Source organism: Oryzias latipes, chromosome 13 (assembly GCF_053564925.1).
Source record: "Oryzias latipes strain Hd-rR chromosome 13, Olatipes_Hd-rR_3.1".
NCBI classification, from domain to species: domain Eukaryota; kingdom Metazoa; phylum Chordata; class Actinopteri; order Beloniformes; family Adrianichthyidae; genus Oryzias; species Oryzias latipes.
In genome coordinates this window covers 30,904,617-30,926,674 of record NC_136249.1, presented here as the reverse complement: position 1 = coordinate 30,926,674, position 22,058 = coordinate 30,904,617, and the positions used below count along the sequence as shown (strand labels likewise).

Here is a 22,058-nt window from a genome sequence, read left to right as displayed (position 1 = left end):
TGTTTCATCTACAGACTCAAAAGCATCCAGCTGCTGGCACATGAATGACTTGGTTTCATTCTAGAGTTGAGCGTTTCAAACTAATGCTGTGGCTTCAAAGTGGTTTTTATGCAAATCCTCTGAATTGATTTGTTTGTGGTTGTGAGTTTGTTGTGCATAACAACAGTTACAGTAACAATCTGAAAGCACAAACGTTGTGTTTGGTTTGTGTTCCGACAGAAGTCCTTGTAGCTTTAAAGCTAAACTAAGAGCAGACTGCGGTGAACGTTTACTGCGACGACACAGGAGCAGCTATGGTCGTTTGCATTTCCTGGCCCTTTCATTTTTCATCGAAGGAGGGAACATTTGCACATTTCTTAAAATGTCAGGGTAATCATTTATGAAAAATGTAGTATCATGTCGATAAATGGACAGTTTTATTTCACTCCACACAGGGTGACATTTTAGAGATGCTCTTTTAAAGTGCCCATTCTCCAGGTTTTTCTCAGAAGATAGAAAATAAAGAGATGATCTTAGGGGGTGTGGTCTTGAAGTTCGTCTATAAACTAAAGGTTATTTTTCCTTATGTAACTGGGAAAACCAAAGTTTTTGCAAAATAAAATCTCTCTACGGATTAAATGTTTCTATAAAATTTTACAGAGCTGTATCTTCCTGGTTGTGTTCATCAAAATAATTTGAAAGTCTAAGCAGTGCTGTTAGTTGGGTAGCTTTTGTTTGTCCATACATTTTTCATGGCTGCGGTCTGTTTCACCTCCACTGATCCTACGCTGTGTTACTGCAGAGTTTCTCCATAAAAACTCTGGGCAGCGAGCCCAGGCGTTTTGATGATTTAGGTTATTGGCCTTTCTGACAACCTCTTATGGTTTTGAAAAGAAATTAAATGCAAAGAAGGTCTTTAATGGAAGACGTTTGGAGATTTATTCAGATTTCAAGAATTACACCAGCTCCGGGCCGGAGTTGTGATTATCTCTGTCATTATCTTCAATAACAAGAAATGAGCTAAAATGAATGCCAAGAATAGATCGTTATAAAAATTCTTGGCTTGTAGGAAATGAAAAGTAAAAGAAAAAAGAGGGTAAAGAGCTCGACTTTAATGGAAATTCTCAACAATAAATAGTCATAAGACACATTTTTAGGGCATATTTCAGTGAACACATTTTAGAAACAATGTCAACAGCATCAGTGAGCAGTTTAGTCTTTACATTTTTATGTTAAGGTTTGGGCTCACAACAACATATAAAAAAGTTAATTTTAAACACTAATACTGCATAAATATAATAGTTTAATTATTGTCATACAATTGGTAACTGCCTTCGTGTTGTTTCCAAGAAACCACTTTATTATTGATGGAAATAGCTTTTAAATGAAACACATTTTTTTCAATTATCACATCCAACAGGAAATATTTCAGACAAAACCGATTTTCTTTCACTTATAAACTAATGGAAAAAAAGAGAAACACATCATAAGATGACAGCGGTGAGTTATTTTTCATGTCAAAATGTTATTTGTTGAATCGCATTTTTTTAATTTCCTCAGCAGGTTAGGGTGAGCAGATTTTCATGCACTCAATACATATAACGAATAACATTTTATTATGTGTTACAGTCAAGTCTTCATATTTTGTTCCTAAAACGACACAAACTTGGGAAAACACACAGTACAAAATGTTGCAGTTCCGCAAATGACCACTAGGGGCTGGCTGAATTAACTCCCATGTAAAAATTTTATGTGCAGAGGATTTTAAGCTGAATTTAGTTTGTAATTGTATTTATTGTTTTGTTAGGGCAGTGACAGGGTTGGTTGGTCAAGCAGGAAGGGGCTGTTGAGTTGACCCCCTCGCCCCTGCTTTTTTCCCCATTAAAGGGTCTGTATCATGCTTTTCTTAAAGCTTTCAGAGTAAACTATATCCATATTTATGATAATATATTACCTTTGGCAAACTAAAGACTAAAGAGGGAAATAAGACTTTCCCTCCTTGTGGGTGTCGCCCTTTTCATGATGTCGACCTAGAGTCTGCCTCAGCAGTGTGCCTGTGTCTTGCCACCGAAAACAAACATCATCTGAAATGTTTTCAAAGATGGGCATCCATATTGTTCATATAAAAGGAAAGCGTTTAGCTGATCACCGCTTGCTCCATGGAGAAAGTGTGTTTGTGTGTTAGCCTGGGGGCGGTGCTGACACAAGGACTCTTCCTGGATGGGGCTGGTCCTCACTTATCTACGTCACAATGTGAGAAACCGCTTGTTTTTGTGAGTTGGGAGGAGCTGGTGCTCAGAGCGCAGGTTTTTAGAAGAAAGAGCAGTGATGCATGGATCAAAATACTACTTTGGGGTAGTTTTTTTTGGTGAGGAATTAACATTATAATACACTTATAAAAGCTCAAAAAAGTTGCATGTTGTAGGACCTTAAACCTCTTGTCTCCATCTGCAGAACAAACACAAGCTTAAGCTTTATTTACATGCATCGCTACAGGGTTTTCGTTGTCTGGGTATAGATGAATGTTAAGAAGAACAGCCAGGAGCGCAGGATACTCATGTGTGTCTATCATGATAATATAATGTAACTTGCATGCACCTATGATATGAGGATGATGCTGTCGTATGGTGGCGTTATGCCACACTCTCACTGTTGGTAAGGTTTGAATACTGGCTCCCTACTGACTACGCACAAATACTATGTACAGTGTGTGCAGATAATACATAAGTGCCGTGGGTGAGACGCAGACACACCGCCGAGGTTGACGTCACGGAATAGCACCCACGAGGACAGAAAGACGGTGCCTCAGAGATCGAGTTGTCTTAGTTGCGGGTAGGAAAATGAGGTTAACAAAAACTCATGTTCAATAAAAAATGTGTTATTTTGTGTGCCAAGGGTAATTTCGTATCATATATTTGGATATTGTTTAAAATAAAAGGCTTAAGAAAAGCATATAGGTCCTTTGAGACTTTAGGGATTTCCAGTATTTTACAATCTACTGCCAAGGGTGCAACCTAAAGGTGTAGGTTCCTAAATAAGTAAATAGGTGTGTCAGGAACTGGTGTAGGACCAAAAATGCATGAGACTAAACAGAAACTAAAATATTTACTAAAGAAACTCAAACATAAAAAAAAAAAACTATGGAGAAACAAAACCGGTGACAAAGAAAAAAGCAGAAATGATGACCTGACAATGAGGAAATGAATACTAGACACTTCTATCGTACTCTGCTAAAAAATGATCTGAAATTGTGTCAATAATGCATCTTTGTCTTCTAAAAGCTCAGGAGAGTTGTTCATGAGACACCGCATCTCCAGTATGTTCATTCAACAAATCTAGCAATTGCCAGGCCAGGTAATAAATAAAAGGTGGGCAGATGGCCAAGGAAAGCCAGTGTGGCAAACTAGCTAGTAGATGCAGACCTGCAGGAAGGCCTGTCCAACCTGACAAGGAGGTCTGACAAGAAGCAGGCCTGGAGAATCTGTCTGAGGACCACAGCAGCTGGAAAAAGACTCTAGAGGTGGAGGTCCAGAGTAGGACAGAAATGAAAGGACAGCACAGACAGTAAAGAGCAGAACCCCCCCCCCCCCTCCCCACCAGATGTGACCTTCACCTGAACAAACAGCAACAGAACCTGCCAATCTAGAGCAGGACACTGCAGCACAGCAGGAGCTGCAGCGCAGCATCAGACTGAGTTAAATTCCACCGTCACTCCAGGCAAACAAAGGTCAACAGCATGCACATATGTACACGTACAAATGCCAGTGTACATGCAGAAGTGAGCAGGCACGTGTGCTGAGGAGACAAACAGTGTTCCTGAATGTGGCTGCAAAAGAGAGAAGCCAAACACGTCTTAAGTCAGGTTTTTTTTAAGCTTTTCTCCCTGCTGTCACCCTTTGCTTCTTCAACAGGGGAATTTTACAAAAAAACGGTGATCTGTTAGTCACTCTTAAAGACCCACTCGGATGCAATTCGTTTTTCCTAGTGTTTTTAATATGTTCTTGTGGCATTTTTCTCATGATAGAGGACATATATGGCTTCATCCCAAGAGAGTGTCCAACTTTTCAGAAGCCACCTAAAATCCGGCTTAAAGTCAAACAACAAACAGTTTGCATGAACTGCATGAACCCACAAATGTCAATATTGTATGCCACCATTGGATGCATGACTGTTGGAATGGTTCTGGTATTATAATGTATCAATTGACATGTCATTTTTGTGTAGAGACCACTCTATTTTACCCTTCAAATCTTACTGATCCTACTTATTTTGTATTATCAGTCATTCTTATTGTCGGTTTTATGTGTTGTTGTTTGTTGTTGGCAAATCTACAACTTACCCAGAGACTGTGGTATAAAATTTGATTTGCAGCTAACATTGGCACATTTACCAAAATGTTCACTAATGTGTTCTGTCCCTGTTCAAATACAAATTACATAAAAAAAATAAATGAAACTTAAAATTGGATTTATGGGCATATTTTTTATATATATTTGATACATTAGTTATTGTGAAAACATGTAGTCAAAGATCTCCTACTTATGGGTGATGGGAAGGTGGGCGGGGTTGCTTCACATCAATATTCCTGCCCAAAGCTCAGAGTTAACTTTCTATTGAACTATTGCTGCTTAACAGAAAATAAGTCCTAAAAAGGTTGTTGGATTTTGGCTAAAATGGTCATAGTCATAATTAAAAGACGACTGCTTCTACAATAGACCAAAAGATTATGGGAGTGGTTCTTTAAGGCCTGATATTAACCTCCATCAAGAAGAATTGGACATTTTGAAAAGGTCTGAACTCAAGTGGATGAACAATTCTCATAATTTCAGCTCAGTTTGGTGTTGATTGGCCTTTATACCACCTCGAAGCAACGTCCATTGCAAACAGGACCTTTTATGAATAAACCCATTCGAATTTCACAGCTCAGCCTTAACCTGCAGCTGACCCTGTAAATACAGATGACCTGTAAATACCATTAAATATGGTGCTACATAAAGAATGACAGCTGTCCAGGAATTGTTGAGTGCTCTTCTAAAAATCGTTTTCTACCACAAACCAGCATTGACCTTGAATCTCCTGCCCCTGTCAAGGTTCAAATATACATTTATTCTGAGAAACATTATCTGACATGGTTCTGTGTTCAAGGCTCAATAATTGTTTTGCATGTGGCAATGATTACCAGGAACCTCTACTTAGAATGTAAACGGAGAAATCTAAGGCGAAGCCAAAACTCCTGTTTGGACACAATTTCACAGTAATGCAACGAGTTACAAGATTATTTTAAGGATACATTTAAGGAAATTATTTAAGTTTTATCATCTAAACTTACACTGGTAACTTTTTTTATTGATTGTTTTGAGCCGTTATGTCCCAAATTAGAAGTTAGATTTGCTCCTATCTTTAAATGAAGAGTAATTGGATTTATTGACCTCACTCTTTTGATTTATATCCGCACCATCTGAGCTGTGGGCTGCATTCACCCAAAAATCAAAAGACATGTCAGGAGCTAGATGTAAATCAGCAAGCCAATCAATGGGGCAGGTTTTAAAAGTCTCGCTTATGCAAACATTTCCTCGCCACACTTTTTCCACATGTACGTGCAGCAGGCCAACGCCAGAAACCCGATTCTCTACGTTTTCCATCAGCATTGAAACTGTTCTCTGACTAGATTTCCTTAGTTGCAAAAATGAGTTTGAAAGAAAAATGGCACCTCATTTTTTTCTCCACTAAAGTGAACAAACATGCAGACGAAGGAGCTTCAAAGGCTTCATTTTTGTGTTGCACTATTTCTACCGCTGTGGTAGTAAAAAGGATGTTTGTGTCAGTGTGAGCTGGTTTGAAGACCAAGTTAAAGCTGCGGGCGGCATTCACTTGTCCTTGCCTCTGCCAGCCCCCACCCCTGTCAGGCCCCCGAAGCCACAACTGAGGACACAGTTTACAATCCTTTTGAGCTCCCAAGCCTTTGATCCAGCATGAAACTGCTCTCCTTTTGTGTTTTTTGATATCTCCGTTTTATTGGTTGCATTTCCTCTTTGGTTCACTTGCAGTCCCTTTATTTATTTATTTATTTTTCAAAAGTAGTTTCTTGATAATTTTTTCATATAAGTTAGATTAAATATCACTTTGTTGTGTTGGTTATAAATACAGTTGATTCTGTTTTGTTGTGAAATGTGCTTTGTCATGTTTAAATTCAAAATGGCTGCCTTTGTGAGGCTGATGAACTCTGAAGCTATGACTTTAGTGTATTTGACATGCATTTAGTCCATGGTGTTCACACTGGACAAGCAGGGAGGGGCTTCTTCTTCTATTTCCTTTTATACTGTTAACTAGCGCGTGTCTACTGGTTAAGAGGCTTGGTGCAAAATGTCGCAGTGGTGCAAATCTTGTGAATCTTTCTCCAGACCTTTTCTTTCACAGCTCTGTTCTGATATATGAAAGAATTGGTTTAATTTAATTCTGGCTGGGCACAAACCGCAATAATTAAAATGTCCTATCAATTTTTTCACACAGGTGGCACTTCCATGAGTTAAAAGTGCCATGCCACTGCCAAATCCAAGACTCTGGTTGGTCAAGGTTCGACCTTGTTTAACTTGCAATGCATGTTCAGTGGCCACGCATGTTGTATCTAGAACCCAGAAACGGTCGTATAAACATGCATTTCTATGTGTGATCGCGAGAGTTCTGAAAGCAGAAGCCCAAAACAGGCATTTATGAGCGATTCATAGACTTTCCATAAAAATGGTTGCTGGAACGCGCTTTGCCTAGGGGGGTGTGAACGCAGCTTAAAGGCCCGTACACACCGGGACGAATATTCGCCAGGCGTCATTCGCCAGCGTTTTTCGCCACGTTTTTTGTGTTCACACCCAGGCGATTTTCGCTGACGATGAGCCGAGCGAACATGCAATTTCATTCCCTGACATTAGATGGCGCTTAATGTAAAACAGAAACACTCCTGTACACAAGGTGGCGCTGCGCAACTTTACGCTTCTTAAAGTCGCTTTTCACTCAGAAGAAGAGAGCAAGTATTTACGCGCTTGTCAGAATAATACAAAGAAAACATGAATATTTCAAGCACCAGTAGCTCCAACTGGTGCTTGGTTCGGGGATATTTTAGAATGTCCGTCATTATTTCCTCGCGGCAGTGTAGACGCTACTCGGCGTCTATCTTCTTCGCTTGTATGTGTGCTCAGCAAGGCAGTTTTGTGTTTGAGCGCCCCCCAGTGGTGTTTTACTGTAACTTCAGAAGCTCCAGACACGTGTGCAAAAGCGCCATTTTCATTGGTCGAATAGATTTCGACGCGAGGCGTCAAAAAAAAAAAAACGAACCCGAGGCATTTTTTTTTTGCTGCTTTGACGCGTGGCGTTTCTTCGCGTCGGTGTGCACACTCTCATTGGTGCCCTTTGTTTAGTCAGAAGGCGTTAAACAAATTCGTCCCGGTGTGAACGTAGCTTCAGGCTTTCTGCCATTGTGGCATCCTTGGGGCTGATGAAAATGAGCGCCAATAGGAAAAAAGATTAATATCTATACCACAGTAACACTGTTCAAATCAAATATAACTTCATTGCATTTATTTGTTTTCAAACAGAGCTCAATTGTAGCTGAGTTCCTGCTTGTGAAGGGAAATTCACAGTTCTAATCGAGGTCGCCTTAAATTTCAGCGGTCAAATCCATGATTGACATTTGATTAATTCTTAATGTAAACAGTTACACTTTGTTGAGTGACTGTAAGTGAAACTACAAAATGAGATCTTTTTAATGGATGACAACATCACAACCTTTTCTTTAATTTTTTAGCTTTTTTCTGGGCGGAGGGGCACAGTGATTGTGTTAAACAAAAGAACTTTGCTGTTTTGGCCAAACTTTGACTTCAAATGGTGTTTCTAAAGGTCAAAAGTTGAGGTTCTGATGGATGTTGCATTAGATGTCAGAGGTCAAATCCATGATTGACTTATAATTATACTTTAACCTCTTAACCCTTGTGCTATCCTAGGCACTTTAACGTTGGCAGTTGGGTCATCTAGACCCACTAGACAGTGCTCTGAACCTTTTTTCTTCAATGATTTGTGATCTTCACTGGTGTTCATGGATTACTTGAAATCTTTGCACCTTTATCCACCTTTGTCATGGTAGGGAAAACACGTCAATGGAAGGGCGGGGTCATCTAAGATAGCACAAGGGTTACGACCTGGTGTCCACATACATGGACATCACATTTTGGGTTGTATTAGTACTTAACTCTGCTTAACTGGGGCACTGTGACTACGTGTGTAGACGGTTAGTTCCACTATTGCCTCAAGTCTTAAGAGGTTAATGTAAACAACAGTTACTTTGTTTAGTGACTGACGGTAAAACAACATTTTTCTTTAGCTCGAGGATCTCATTGTGATAAGATCCTCTAATGAATGAAGACATCATGAAGCATTTTGAAATTTGAACCACTTGTTTAGCTTTTTTCACATTGATTGTGTTGAACAAGATAAGCTTGCTATAATAGTGCAAACTTTGACTTCAAATGGTCTTTCTAAAGGTCAAAGGTTAAGCTAACGGTAGGCCTTTTGGCGCCTATTAGACCACATCTTCCTCTTTTGCTGTAATCACAAACCAAGACTCAAGATGGCACTGTTTCCAAAGGTCAGAGGTCAAAATCAAAAGTGGTTCTTCAAGTCAAAACTGGAAAATCACACGCCACATGTCGTAGGAAGAGATCAGCCACAACCATATGTGTTTGCCGCTGAAAGCGAACACAAAGGCATAAAAAAAATAAAAAATAACTGAGAGCCACTGCGATCCTCAGAGTGGAAACTCAGATTCATCATTTGCTTTGACGAAACCAAACAGGTTTTGTAACTGAGCCCGCGCTGTTTGCCACAGGTCGACTTGTGGCGGCGGACAGTTTACAAACACGAGAACAATGGCAGAAAATGGTTGGAAATCCAACAAAGTAGCTCACTCCAACAACTTTTAACCCAACTCTGCACTTTCACGGGCCCCTCAAAGAAACATCCGCCCACTCTGAAGAACAGAACCACCGAAAGGAAAGAAAAAAAATGTTTTTAATCCACAAAACTAGAAACAGTGAAATGGCAGTGACCTCAGTCAGAGCGCCACCTTTGCCAAAGCTTTTAGTTTAAATGAGGTCTTTTGTCTGACTGTGCAAATGTGAAATAAAAAGAAAGAACCTCTTGAATTTAAAGAAAATTTTACTTTAAAAATCGATGCAGGATTTGAATGAAGTCTGAGCTCATTTGAATCATGACCTTAGAGAAGCATTGCCCAAACAAGGCTTCATGTTTATTAATGGCAAGCGAAAATATCAAACAAATGTAAGAAAAGGGACTAACTAAAAAGATGCTCAATTTTATTTTTAAATCAGAAAAAAGGCTCATTTAATTCATTTTATTTAAGTATTTCTTTTACATAAAAAGCCAATTCATAACCCATGTTTTGTAAAGATGTGAGATAAAAAAGGAAAATAAAGACTAAATCAAGATTTTTTTTTATTGAAACGTTTTTTCTTTTTAACAACAAAAATTTGAATATTTAACTTGGCTCCAAGAATACAGCGGTGGTTGAAATTCTGCAGAAATTCATGGCCTCACAGCTGCATTCACACAAATTGAAACCCTAACAACAAAAACGGTCTGCAGGAGGGTAGAAAGAGCCGGAAGATTCCCTTATTGTTCCCTTGGATTCTCTTATTTTTTCCTCTTTGTGAAAACCATTTTAGTCAAGTGCAGATGTCTAGTTTTACATTTGCTCCCATTTATCCAGTCCTTAACCTTTTAACACCAGAGCTTTAGCTCCAGTTTTGACCTTCTTTCGACTACCGTAACTCTTCAACCGTACGTAATTAACGTAATTCCACAAGTGAAGCCTTGTGCAGTCATGCAACACTTTACGTTAGTGATGTGTTGCAAAGCCACTTCTCTGCATGTCAGAATCAGCTGATTCACTGTGATTGCATAAACCAGTGGTGTCAGAATCCAGGCCATGACATGTCCAACATGTTTTCCAACCAACCTGCCATTCAAGCGCCTATTTGCCTAAACACATCTGATCCAGGTAATCAGCTGCAGATAAGGTTGAATTTCTGTAAAATCAGCAGGAGGCCAGAGTTTAACAGAGTTAAGGTCAAAGAGCAGGTGTTATTCAAGTATTCCTTTTATCATCTCTGGTGTTAAAGGCCCAAAAATAACTCAATAAGTCCAGAAATTAGAAATATTTAGAGTATGCTTATCTTGAAATGTAAAAAGGCTGAGTTGGAAAATTCAAAATAGTTGATTGGTTGAGCATTTGCAGCCCCATCAAAGTGATAAAATGTGATTTGTGTCAGTAGTCAGGCATTCAATTACTTTTTTTGTGTGAATCAAAATAGGTTTCATTACCAACTGAAGGCTTCAGACGCCTTTATTTGAACTGACCCATCCTCCAAAGAAGACTCAAGGGTCCACCTTCTTCCATGATTCTAATAAAACTGCTTTCGTCTGACACCTCAGATTTTACCCACAAGATAAAATGTCCTTTGGGGGGTTATGTGGAGCCAATATTGACTGTTGTGGAGGGGGGGGGTTATTTAAGGATGCCTGGAGCTCAATTCTTGAAATTTCCCAAACAGACTACTTTAAATGCTCTACTCTTTGTCTTTCTCCAGACTCAAAATGTTGTAATTTTAAACGAGTAGCCTTAACACTGGTGTGTGAACCTCAGTCTCACTTTGCTTCTGTTGCAACCTTTCATGCGCTTTGGAGCATCTCTTGCGCAGTTATACAATTTCTCACAGTTCTGCTGTTGGTGGGACTTGAGTCTGGGGAAACACTCGAGTGGATGTTACAAAAAGTACTGGAGTTTTTCAGTACAACTGGAACTTCCAGCCGCCCGGAAAAGCAACTGAGTGTAAAGTGCTGGCATTTTGTGACCCCCGACTACAAATGAGCCAAAATCTGTGATAAATCTATGACACTATGATCAAAACACTGACTAGAAGAGATGCCGTCATGCTCCTCCACCATGCAGATCTCACTCATCTACTTGGGCCTATCTGTTCTTCCTTGAGTTTGTGCTTCTCACCTGGTTCCTCCTAAACAGAATTCCAGTTTGTGCTTGTTAACATGGTTGCTCCAGCCTGTGTGGAGGTTCAAGTCAGAGCCACGTTGAAGACCATGTTTATGTCCTTGACCACATTTCCTGTTAAGTCCAAGTTACTGCCTGGCTTCCTCCCTAATCAACTGTTGGATTTTATTTCTGGATTTCTTTTTCGTAGATTCCTCCAAAAACCTCAGTGGAAACTACAAATCAGGCAGACTTCTTCATATTCTTCCAGGAGGATTAAAACTTTCCTTCTCTGGATCCAAATTCCTTTTCCTTCTGCCACCATCTTCAGGAGAGATGAGGAGGAAGTAGTAAAGTTAACAGAGACTCAGTGTATCAGTGCACTTATCTCCCATAGTCACTGCACATCCATCCTTAATCTGCCAAGATCCTGTCCATGTCTTTTATTCAGAATCAACATATAGAGCTTATTTGTCTACTGTAACCCTTGTGCTATCCTAGGCACTTTAGCATTGGGAGTTGGGTCATCTAGACCCAGTAGACAGTGCTCTGAACCTTTTTCTTCAATGATTTGTGATCTTCACTGGTGTCCATGGATTACGTGAAATCTTTCCACCTTTATCCACCTTTGTCATGGTAGGGAGAACACGTCAATGTAAGCGTGGGGTCATCTAAGATAGCACAAGGGTTAAGGCTCAGTCATGACTGCCTTAGGGCTGGATATGGGATGTCAGTTGGGCTGCATAAATGGATAGATCTACAGCAAACACTTAGCAAGGGTAATTAGGCATGAAGTAGATAAGATGCAGGACGGATTGTCAAGTTTTTTGATCCAACTCCCAAATCCTACAGACAGCGCAAGGGGCCCATCTATGGTGTTTACGTGATAAGGGCATGTTCCTCACGTGCACCCTGACTGTTACGTTACAGTCACATTATCCACGGCAACGCGTGTTCAAGCAGCAACTTCCAATGGAAGTACCAACCGTTTGAAACTTGATCACAAAGGAGAAGTTAATATTTGTGGTTTGTGGCTGGCTGGAAGTGTATGACACCAAGTCTTTCATTATTGGAAAAGAGCTGTGAAAGAAAAAGCCGGGAGAAGGATTTACGAGATTTGCACCGGTTTGACATTTCACACAAGCTTCTTCCAACTGTAGGTGTCGCTAGTGAACAGTAGAAAAAGAACCTGGACTGCTTGTCCAGTGTGAAAACTACGTGCTAAAAAGGCATTCAAGAGTGGCCGTTTTTACGCCATCTTGACCGTCTGCCGCGTACCCGGTGTGAATGTTGTATCATAAAAATAGGAAATAAGACAACAGAGGCTTAGTTTGTGTGGGCATCCCTGCTGCATTTGCATGGAGTCAGTAAGGGACCAGTACTCATCCTTTACTGTCAAGGGCTTCCTATGTTAGCATCAACTGTAGGTGATAAGCGAGTGCAACTTCCAATAGCCCAACGCATATTTTACAACACACTAACCACACACACGACAATCTCAAGGTCTAACTTCATGACGCCCTTTGAGGTTCTTAAGCTTCAAAGGAACTGCAAAGCACACCTATGCTCCCCTTAAGATGAAGCTGCTCCTCTGCACGACCTTTTGCTTGCAACACTCGTAAGAATCACCCCCATATGAGTGCGTATGACCTAAGTCTTTAGTCCACCTTCATTTGTTCTCAGTAACCTTTTGCATTTTTCAATTTTTGATGCTACACAGACTCATAAAGACAACCCAGAAGCCGTTTTGGCAGCAGGCAGTGACCCAGAGAAAGCGATGCAGCGATGTTTGTTTGTGTTTTTAATTTAATTTGCAGTCTGCTCATGAGACTTTCTCCCCGCTGCATGTTCCTTGTAACAGGGAAATGTTTTTTTTTTCTTTTTAGGAAGTCAATACTCCTGATCCCCCATCAGGATTAAGAGACGGTGCTTGTCTGCTAATTTGTAAAACTGCAACAAACAATCACTGTTGCCATGCTGTGGTGTCATCTCCTATGTAGCTTTTAATTAGCTTCTTTCTCCAAGCAGCAATAGCTGTACTGTTGAAAGTGCATCCTGGACTACTGATGTTCCTTCAGCCATCTTTGATCTAACATGTTTGCTTTTTAGATTAGAAAGTGTTATTAGGTTTGGGGAAAAAGCCCAGAGAATTTTAAGAAAGGATTTTCATTTTGTTAAAATGTAACCTCAAACTGTTTTTCCTTTGAAGTCTAACCTCACACGGTGTTGAGGATACGATTTCCTGAGTTGTGTGCTGCCGTCAAACTGTCGACAGCGTTTGTTTGGCACGAAAAATTTAGCTCATCTCCAAGGGAGCAATTATATTCTGAAAACATCTGCAAATCAGACAACTGTAAGTATGATACAAACCGTCTCCTGGCAACCAGCTGCTCCGTCTACAGCATGAATTAGTGCTTAATTGTCTTTCGTTTTGCTTTAAAACACACCAGTATGAGTATCCACAAGATCAGTTCTGGTTACTCAGCTGTATTACGGTTAGACTGATTCAGAGGGTGTGCATGTCACTGGACTCCAACTTCTGCCTTTTTATGTGAAATTCCCCAAATTAACTCAACAACAATTTCCTGCAAAGCAACACATTTTTACATCTTCACACACAACAGTGCACCTTTACTCCCTTGAAACAAATGAGTCTATAAATGAAAAGACACCTGCTGCTAAAAGTGTCTGATTAACACACAGCGTTATGCTCATTTCTCCACAATCCACTTTGAGAGAAGCCTCCAGAGTCCCCTGCAGAATTGCTCGCCTCGTGGATCGCCATGGACACCATGCCAAACAGTGTAGCAACAAGACGATCTGCAAGCATTAATCCTGTTTTTTGCACATTGTGTGAATAAGACTTGAAGTGGGGGTAGAAGGGTGTGTTTGAGAGCGGCGGATAGATTTTCTTGTGGGGTTTAGGTGACACACAGGAGCTCAATCTTGCGAAAGAAAAGGCATTTCTCTCTGGTATCAATCAGCGCTGATGAGAGGTGTAATCACTTGAGAAAAACCTTTCAAATGTTGGGAATCTTCACGCAGTATTTGACTGGAAATACAGTAACTTTGTGATTTGATGGTGGGTGAGAAAGTATCTGCTTCTTTTCTGGTTGGTCACAAACAGGACTATTTTGTAAACCGCAAGGGTTCTTGCGCAGAAAAATTAGTGAAATTCTACCCAAGTCAAAAAATCTTTCTAAGAAACACATCAAACTGGCATCCAGATTCTGCTAATTCACAAACAGATGAATTAGCAACGTTATGAATGGTTCCTTCCGAGAAGCTATGAAGACATTTTTTGTTGTTGTGGAACCATATCAACTACCATAACAAACGTATAGAGGGAACTCCAGTTCCACCAAGAACTGATTCCAGACCATCAGAAAAAGGAGAGCAGTGTTTGCAACATTAACAACATCTGGTATATTGACTATTTTGTGGATGGATGTAGGTCTCTTTGCATCAGGAGTCAAACAGACAGCATTTCATGTAAAAGCAAATAGTCAGACCTAAAAATGGTGGTGGAAGTATGATGGTTTGATTTTTCCAATCTGAAATGCTCTCAAACTTGATTTGGAAGATAATAATATTTTAAAGTCCCTCTTCGATCATCTTGTGATCTATTTTCAAAGTGTCCTGTTCTAGGACATAGTTTCTGTAGAGCGGCAGAATTTCATTGGAAATTCACCTCTGAGTTGTGGGCAAGACTGTTGGTGCAAAACAACCCCGTCCCCCTTTCCCTTCCCCGTTGCTGAGAGTTCTCTGTTTACATTCTTTCCCACAAGCTTACCGCTCCTCACCCCCCCGACCTAACATTACGGGTGCAAGAAAAATGGTGTGCAGTAACGGAGCCATCCAGCTGTACAGTTTTGAGTCAGATGTCAGCTCAGACCAGGAAAACAAAGACTTAAATGGACCTACTTCACAATTTGAAAAAAGAAATACTCAGAAATGCAATTTTAATCACAATGTGCCTTATATCTGTTCTCTATAATAAGAAAAATGCCACAAGAACATGTTAAAATCACCACAAGTTTAATTGGAGTGGCTTTCTGAAGGAAAATCTCAGACCGTTTGTAACATTAAGCTGAAGACCACTTGGGTTCTGCAAATGGATGATAGCCAAACGGAAATGGCAGGTCCTGCTCTGGTCTAAAAGAAGGTTGTGAACCGGCTTGATCAAAGAAGGATGCTGTTTAATGACCACAGCCAATATAGCTCAAATGCGTCTGAATTTGAACATTTTTGAAAATGGAATTAAAAAAAAATTCCTCCACAACTGATCAGCAAGTTCATTCAAAAATACTTGATTAAACTTGTTGGGACAAAGATCGGCTCAACCAGTTTCTAGAATCTAGATTAAGGGGAATTTCTTTTCTGTGTGTGTAAAAGAAGTATGGTTGAGTCATTAATGAGCAAAATGTTAAGTAAAAATAAAACTTGACTTTGGTTTAATGTTCTTTAATATTTTCATTAGTAATTTAGGCCTTAAAAATGTGTCAAAAATGACATATTTCTTTGGTTAGAAAGTTATTTCCTGTTTCCTATAATCATTCTAATGATGTAAAATAGTAAATTATCAGCATAAATAAACAAATTATTCAACATGATGTCAGATCTCTTGCAAATTAACTTATGTGGTTAAATCTTTCATGTCCTCTTCATCCGCATGCTTGACTCAAGTTTTTACAAATCAGAATTCATAAGCCAGAGAAGAAATAAATAAAGATGAATTAAAGCTGAATCAAATGAGCTTTTTTAAAATCAGATTTAACCAAATATTTGCCCAGATTTATGCAGCCAGTGCACGATGGATCCCCCCCCCAGCCTCATATTTGTGATTATAGAAGTGCACGTCTCTTTCCAGAGCACAACAGCTTTAATCAGACCTTCAACAGACACACAACGGGGGGAACTAGGACGGCAGACAAGGGAGCCGAGTGGATAATGTAAAGGGAAGTCGATGCATGTGAAGGGGTTTGAACAAGGGGGTGGGGGTGCGTCAGTCTGTGTACCTTGAGGCCAAAGTCTGAGGGGAAAGGCCTATAATGGCATGCGCTAGTGTGAGCTAGGCTGGATGGTTGCATACTCGACAAGGTCCCCAGGGCCAGTGAGAGCAGAGCTTCGAGGGCTGGGAGACGAGGCCAAAGCTGCAGTATCCAGCTCCGCATACTGGACATCACAGTCCTTGTGGCCAGAGTTCTGGAGACAAGAGAGGCGAAACGTGTGTGAGGTGTGAGGCAGCCAAACGATGACAGAGTGAGAAAGACAGATAAGCTGACAGACAGAGGCTGACAGCCAGAGCGATGGAGACAGATGAGAGGAGTGTCCACTGAAGGTCGGGCTCGGACACGTCCAGCTCGCGAGGACGGCAGAAGAAACGCGCCTCAGAGCGAGCTAATGTACACAGAAAGCGGCTGATAGAATGTGACAGGCAAAACACAAAGATGGAGATGTTGCAAAGAAAATGAGAAAACAAACAAGAAGTGAAACACAAGGCAAGAAAATGGAGACAGATTTTTCCCGTTTGGACTGACAGTGCTTTTGATTTCAAGTGCAAACGAGACAATTACACAGTTCCAGATGTGTCTGCTACTCAAACGGGCATTTATCTGAATTGTGTTTTAAAGCTGATGGCCATGAAAACCGGATTTAAACAAAGACAAATGCTGTAACTAAACAAGCTGAACGCACGCCGTCTGCATTCACTTTAAATCCTGGATTATGGTGAATGCTCGTCCACACAATGTCTCAGACGAATGCAGTTTAAGTGGATATCATTTACAGATCATGGCTGCAGGCACATGGAGATGTGCTGAATGAAGGTGGTGCTGTGGAGTCTTCAGTCTTTCACGGAAACGCGAAGACTTGAATTCAATCTGTGTATTTCTAGGCTGTACTGAAAACTATTAGTTTCTCTCAATTTCTCTCTCTTTATTGATCCTGAGGTGCACTCTCAGGATCAATAAAGTTCCATTCTATTCTATTGTAATTTAACCTGAATTCAACATATCAGGCTCAAAACGGACTTCAGTACTTTTAGCCGTAGCTGTTTGGTCTGAACCAGAGTTGGATTTCTTTGAAAGTTCTATCCAATCCAAAAACTGCCCAATTTGAAAGAAGCTAAAACATTACAAGAAGTTAATTTGACCAAAGTACCTCACAGAACATTCAGAGACACTATCAATACTGTATGCCTAGCTCCTCTGGAAATAAATGAAAAACATTTTTAAGAAATCAAAACCGTCATAAACCTAAAAAAACAAACATAGAATAACAGGAAATTCAAAATGTATGGAGAGGCGGTTTAAGTTCCATCCTTCTATCTTTAGAACCCACCGAATCCCTTCCATGGTCACATGGCAGGTGACACCTTAAAAGGGTCGCCAGTCTGTTGCAGGGCGACGCACTCACACTCACGTGCACACCTAGAGGCCATATTTAGAACCCCCAATTACGCTATGAAGCAGGTTTTTGAACTGTGTGAGGATGCTGGAGTGCCTGGAGAAAACCCACACATGCATGCACGTTTAGAACATGAAAACAGCACACAGAAAGGTCCCAGCAGGGATTCGAAAGCAGGACCTTCTCACTATGAGACACCGTGCAGCCTGCAGTTTATATTGAGATTCTTGTGCGTGCCAGACAAGTCAAGCAACAGATGACCCACAAAAAAGGCATTCCAGACTTACCATGCCTTCTTATTGCAACAGCATTTAGAGCAAAGTTTATGCTAACTATTAGTCTAGTTTTGCCCGGCAACAATTTGAGCCCAGGAGTCATTTTGACAATTAAAAGTCTGTTTTCTTTGGCACACCTGGACTCTGATGGACCGGACATCTCAAATTCTGATCTACATCAAATGCTACTTCCATTCAAGTCAACTCTCTTGTAGTGTGACAACATAGTGTGAATGCAAATATACAGTTTGCACAAAAGAAATGCCACATCAGGCATGTATCACAGAAGATAGAAATTTCGTATGTGGAATGTACGTGTTAGCCATGTGAGTCAACCGAAGGGCAGATGTTTGTTTTTGCTGTACTTGTTCTTACAACAATAAAGATTCAATTCATACCAAATGGAAGAATGAAATTTCAAACATTTCGCCCTTTTTGTTAATATTTTGGTGTGAAAGTGCCAGTATTGACCTGTCAGGACCAAAATGGAAAGAGGTTTTTCCTGTCTTGGCACATCTGCATGCAGAGGCTTTGAGCCTACTCGTTTGTTGTCTCATTTTTGTGTTTTTTATTGTGTCTTTTTGTTACTTTTTGCCCCACAAGATCGTCTCAATCTGTTGCCAGGCAGAACAGCAGACTTTGCACCTCAAATGTCCAATCCATCATCATAAAGACAGACAATCTGAGACAGGAAACCCATTCACAGTCTACCCAGCTGAACGCCAACATCCCAGATAGAGCTGACTCAGCGCTTTTAGCACTAAAATACATAAGTATTTGGTGAAAAAGAGGGGGAAATATTGGATAAATGTAGGTTGGTGTGCAAAAACTAAATGCTTTCAAATAAGTGGAAAGGTTAAATATTGAATACCTTCTAAAATGTGCCATTCATCATAAAATAGTCATAAAACCATATTTAAACTAGTTTTTATTTTCTTCCCAGACTCCTTTTTCTCATTAAAGGATATTAAGAAACCTTTTTATATTCAATTTAAGGGTTGCAAGCTTCTTTGAATAAAATGCATAAACAGTCTTAGTATAAAAGGGAAAGGAACTGAGGATTTTATGGAATGCAAAACAGAGTGCCTCTCTCTGCTGCACGGGGGAAGATGAATTAAAATTAAAGAAAATTTGTGTTTGTATTATAGAAAAGCTAAGAAATTTAGCAAAAAAAGGACATAAAGCAAAAGAAAGTGGACAAAGTCCCAGAGTTATGATGTAGTTGGATAGGAAATGAACATTTTTGAGGCTGAAAAACCATTTGATTGTTCTCGTCTCACGAAAGATATTAAAAAAATGACCTCGCTTTAAGCTATAATAAAAACATTTTGTAAAACTCTCTTAAAATTAATTTATGACCATATTTGTTGGTTTTACTGCCAATTAAAAAGAGAAAGTGCTTAAATGATTATAGGAGGAAGATGTAAATAACCAGAAGCAGGACAGTGGGAATACTTATGCAGATCAAAACTTCAACATCTTTTAAACCTCAGATTTGTGCTTTTTCAATGTTTGTTTTTGTGGTTTAGCTGGAGGCTGGTATCATTTTATAAAGTTTTAGACTACATCTCACACACTAAATGACATTTTGTTTTTAGTGTCTCTTAGATATTGCCGTCTAAATCAGTTTATATGACTATATTTGTCTTTTTTCCACTAATTTTGCTGCAAGCTCCTCCCACTCCCATTGACCCACTTTGCGTGTCCCCTGTTCTTCTCCAAAGGAGAAGGGGACACTGACCTGAACTGTGAAGGAAGTTTTGTCTTATAGGTTCGATCTTGTTTTTCCTCAATGTATGTGAAATTCTTCAACTTTTGTTTAGTATTCAGACTGGTGTTGAAACTAGCTAACCGATGTTTTGTTTTCATGGGTCTTGGCGTTTTCCTTCTCATTTTTCCTGATCCCTGATTCCTGAATTTATAGTTTGTGTAGATTTGGTTTGTAATTATGTCAGTTTTATCCATTTAAAACCCTATTATATCGTGTAAAAGATCATTTGTATTTCACATTTTTACATTTGTGCTGTCCTATAACCCCACCCTTACATTGACGTGTTCTCCCTACCATGACAAAGGTGGATAAAGGTGGAAAGATTTCATGTAATCCATGGACACCAGTGAAGATCACAAATCATGGAAGAAAAAAGGTTCAGAGCACTGTCTAGTGGGTCTAGATGACCCAACTCCCAATGGTAAAGTGCCTAGGATAGCACAAGGGTCACTGAGACTGGATTCTGCCTACTTGTATCATGACTCCTCCCTTGCAACCTGCGCTCACCTATAGCCTCAAGTGGGGCTCTTAGGGAGTTTTGGAGACTCTGAGAGGGAGGAGGAAAAGGTTTTTTGAAACTGCAAAATAAAATAGAAACCTCAGAATAAAAACACCTTTTTTTCTTGCAAAGCTTTTGCAACATTGACACGAGTCACGAGTCCCAGGTCATCTGGATCTGGTCTTTCGTCAGTTTCTAGAGTCAAAACCAAACTATTGAGATGCTACATTCACCTTCTATGATCCACAGATCTGGAACAGACATCCATAAAGACTGAAGCTGAAGCACTCAGTTTATTCAAAAGTTTACATCCGCACTGGAGCAGACGAAAAAGTGCAGAAGTTCACTGCTCTAAGCTTTCAGCAACAGGGATAGGAATAGATCAAAAGATGATCGGAGTGGGACTTTAAACTCAAATTAAAATAATTTCATTTTTTTTAATGAATACTCCTTATATTTTTCTTTCACATTGTTCTTTGAATGCTCTATGTAATGCAATAACTGCACAAAATGTGCTATACAAAAAAACCTTGCCTCGTGAGACTATCATGCCTGGACTCTCATTCTTTTCTTATATTTCATTGGTCATATTTTGTCTTTTAAACTTTGACTCACAGTAATAGAAAATATTGGGGTATATTTTCAGATTTATGGTGTGCTCTTTGTCTTTGTGTTTCAACTGTAAACAGCTGCTATAAATGACACTAAAAACCCTCACAGACCTTTTACATCACAAAAAAACTCCTAAACTTGAAGGCAGCTGTTGTAAGCCACTGATAAATTCCCTATACATAGGGTTGTACTCATTAATATGAGTGGGTTTGTTTTAAATTTGGATTGATTCATAATAATCTTGAAGCATGTGCACTTTTTGCTAACATATTTGTCCAGTCTGTGCATCTATCAAATATGCCAATCAAAAAAGGGCTCCATTAGGACACTATGGAAGACATATTTATTTAATCCAGCGCACCCCCAGCTGGAAGCGCGAGCGAGGGACCATCAGGCAAGGAAAAGAGGAGGACCGTCTTTGCACTAGTTCCCGTCCTGTCCCGCTCTGCTGCTCGTCGCATGGGGAGGGTTCATGAGTGGCAGCAAATGCCGTTAGCTTGTCAAAACATGCAGAGGAAAAAATAATAAAGCAGCGCTTGGATCGTTATGCGTGCGCAGACAGAGTGATTTCTAATGGCTGACTGGTTTCTCCAGGAGTCATTTAACTGTCAGATCTGTACTCAGGTCCAGTAAAGGTGACGGGACTCAGCTTGTTGAAATTTTACTGAAAAGTCGACTTTGAAGGCTTTTTTTTTATAACAGTTGAATAATACTGAAGCATTTTTCTGTTAAACCAACTTACAAATTCATTATTATTTTTACCAAATTCAACAGCAAATTCAACCATGATGCATGATGTTTTTTTAATTTATTTATGTGTCTCACATTGTTATTGTGATCCACAACAGTCAGAAGTTACTTTCGTAAAGAAATAAAAGGGGTAAAAGAGAATAAGTTCTGAAATTATTTATCTTTAAAATTTTCTGTTAAAGCTCAGTCCTGCTAAAGCTCTCCTGGACTTAATGCAGAAAACGACAAATAAACACATTTATGTTTGAGGTTTAACCTCCCAAAGAACAAAAAGAGTTGATGTTAGATTTTTTATCTGACTATTTTTGGCTAGTGCCGATAAACAACAGATTAAAAAAAACAGATTACTAATACTTTTGAGTTAAGGTCGAGTAAAATCCCAAATAAAAAGTAAAGTCTTAGTCACATGCATCTGTATGGGGGTTGACCCGTATAAGTGCTGCGGGTTTTTGGGTTAGATCCATTGAGGGTCTGGATCTTATGCCCCTACAAATGGATACGGGCTGTCTGAAAAATGGGCAGATCTGTACGGGGCACGCACGTGACCCACACACAATATGTGGAACTTTACTGACCGGGCACGAATGCTGCAGACAAGGGGATGTGCACAAGAGACTGTAGGACTCATTAGTACTGTATTTGGAAGAAAAAAAATAAAACAAATCTGTATGATACGCCTGCGTCTCACCTGCTTCCCCCTTACTCACCCTACTG

At 39.8% G+C, this 22,058-nt stretch overlaps 1 protein-coding gene across 8 annotated transcripts in view; it reads right to left on the bottom strand.

Annotated features, from left to right (window-relative positions):
* The window catches only part of nectin1b (nectin cell adhesion molecule 1b), a 216,925-nt gene that overhangs the window by 7,281 nt on the left and 187,586 nt on the right, over positions 1-22,058 (bottom strand). For 4 of the 8 annotated variants that reach the window (XM_078929722.1, XM_078929724.1, XM_078929725.1 and 1 more), the window contains one exon: positions 16,122-16,234. The exons of 2 other annotated variants lie outside the window; for them this stretch is intronic. In XM_078929722.1, coding sequence (XP_078785848.1) covers positions 16,122-16,234 — 113 coding nt within the window. Of the gene's footprint in view, positions 1-16,047; positions 16,235-22,058 lie in introns of all 8 variants that reach the window. 2 more of the 8 variants (XM_078929723.1, XM_078929726.1) reach the window with 1 other exon arrangement.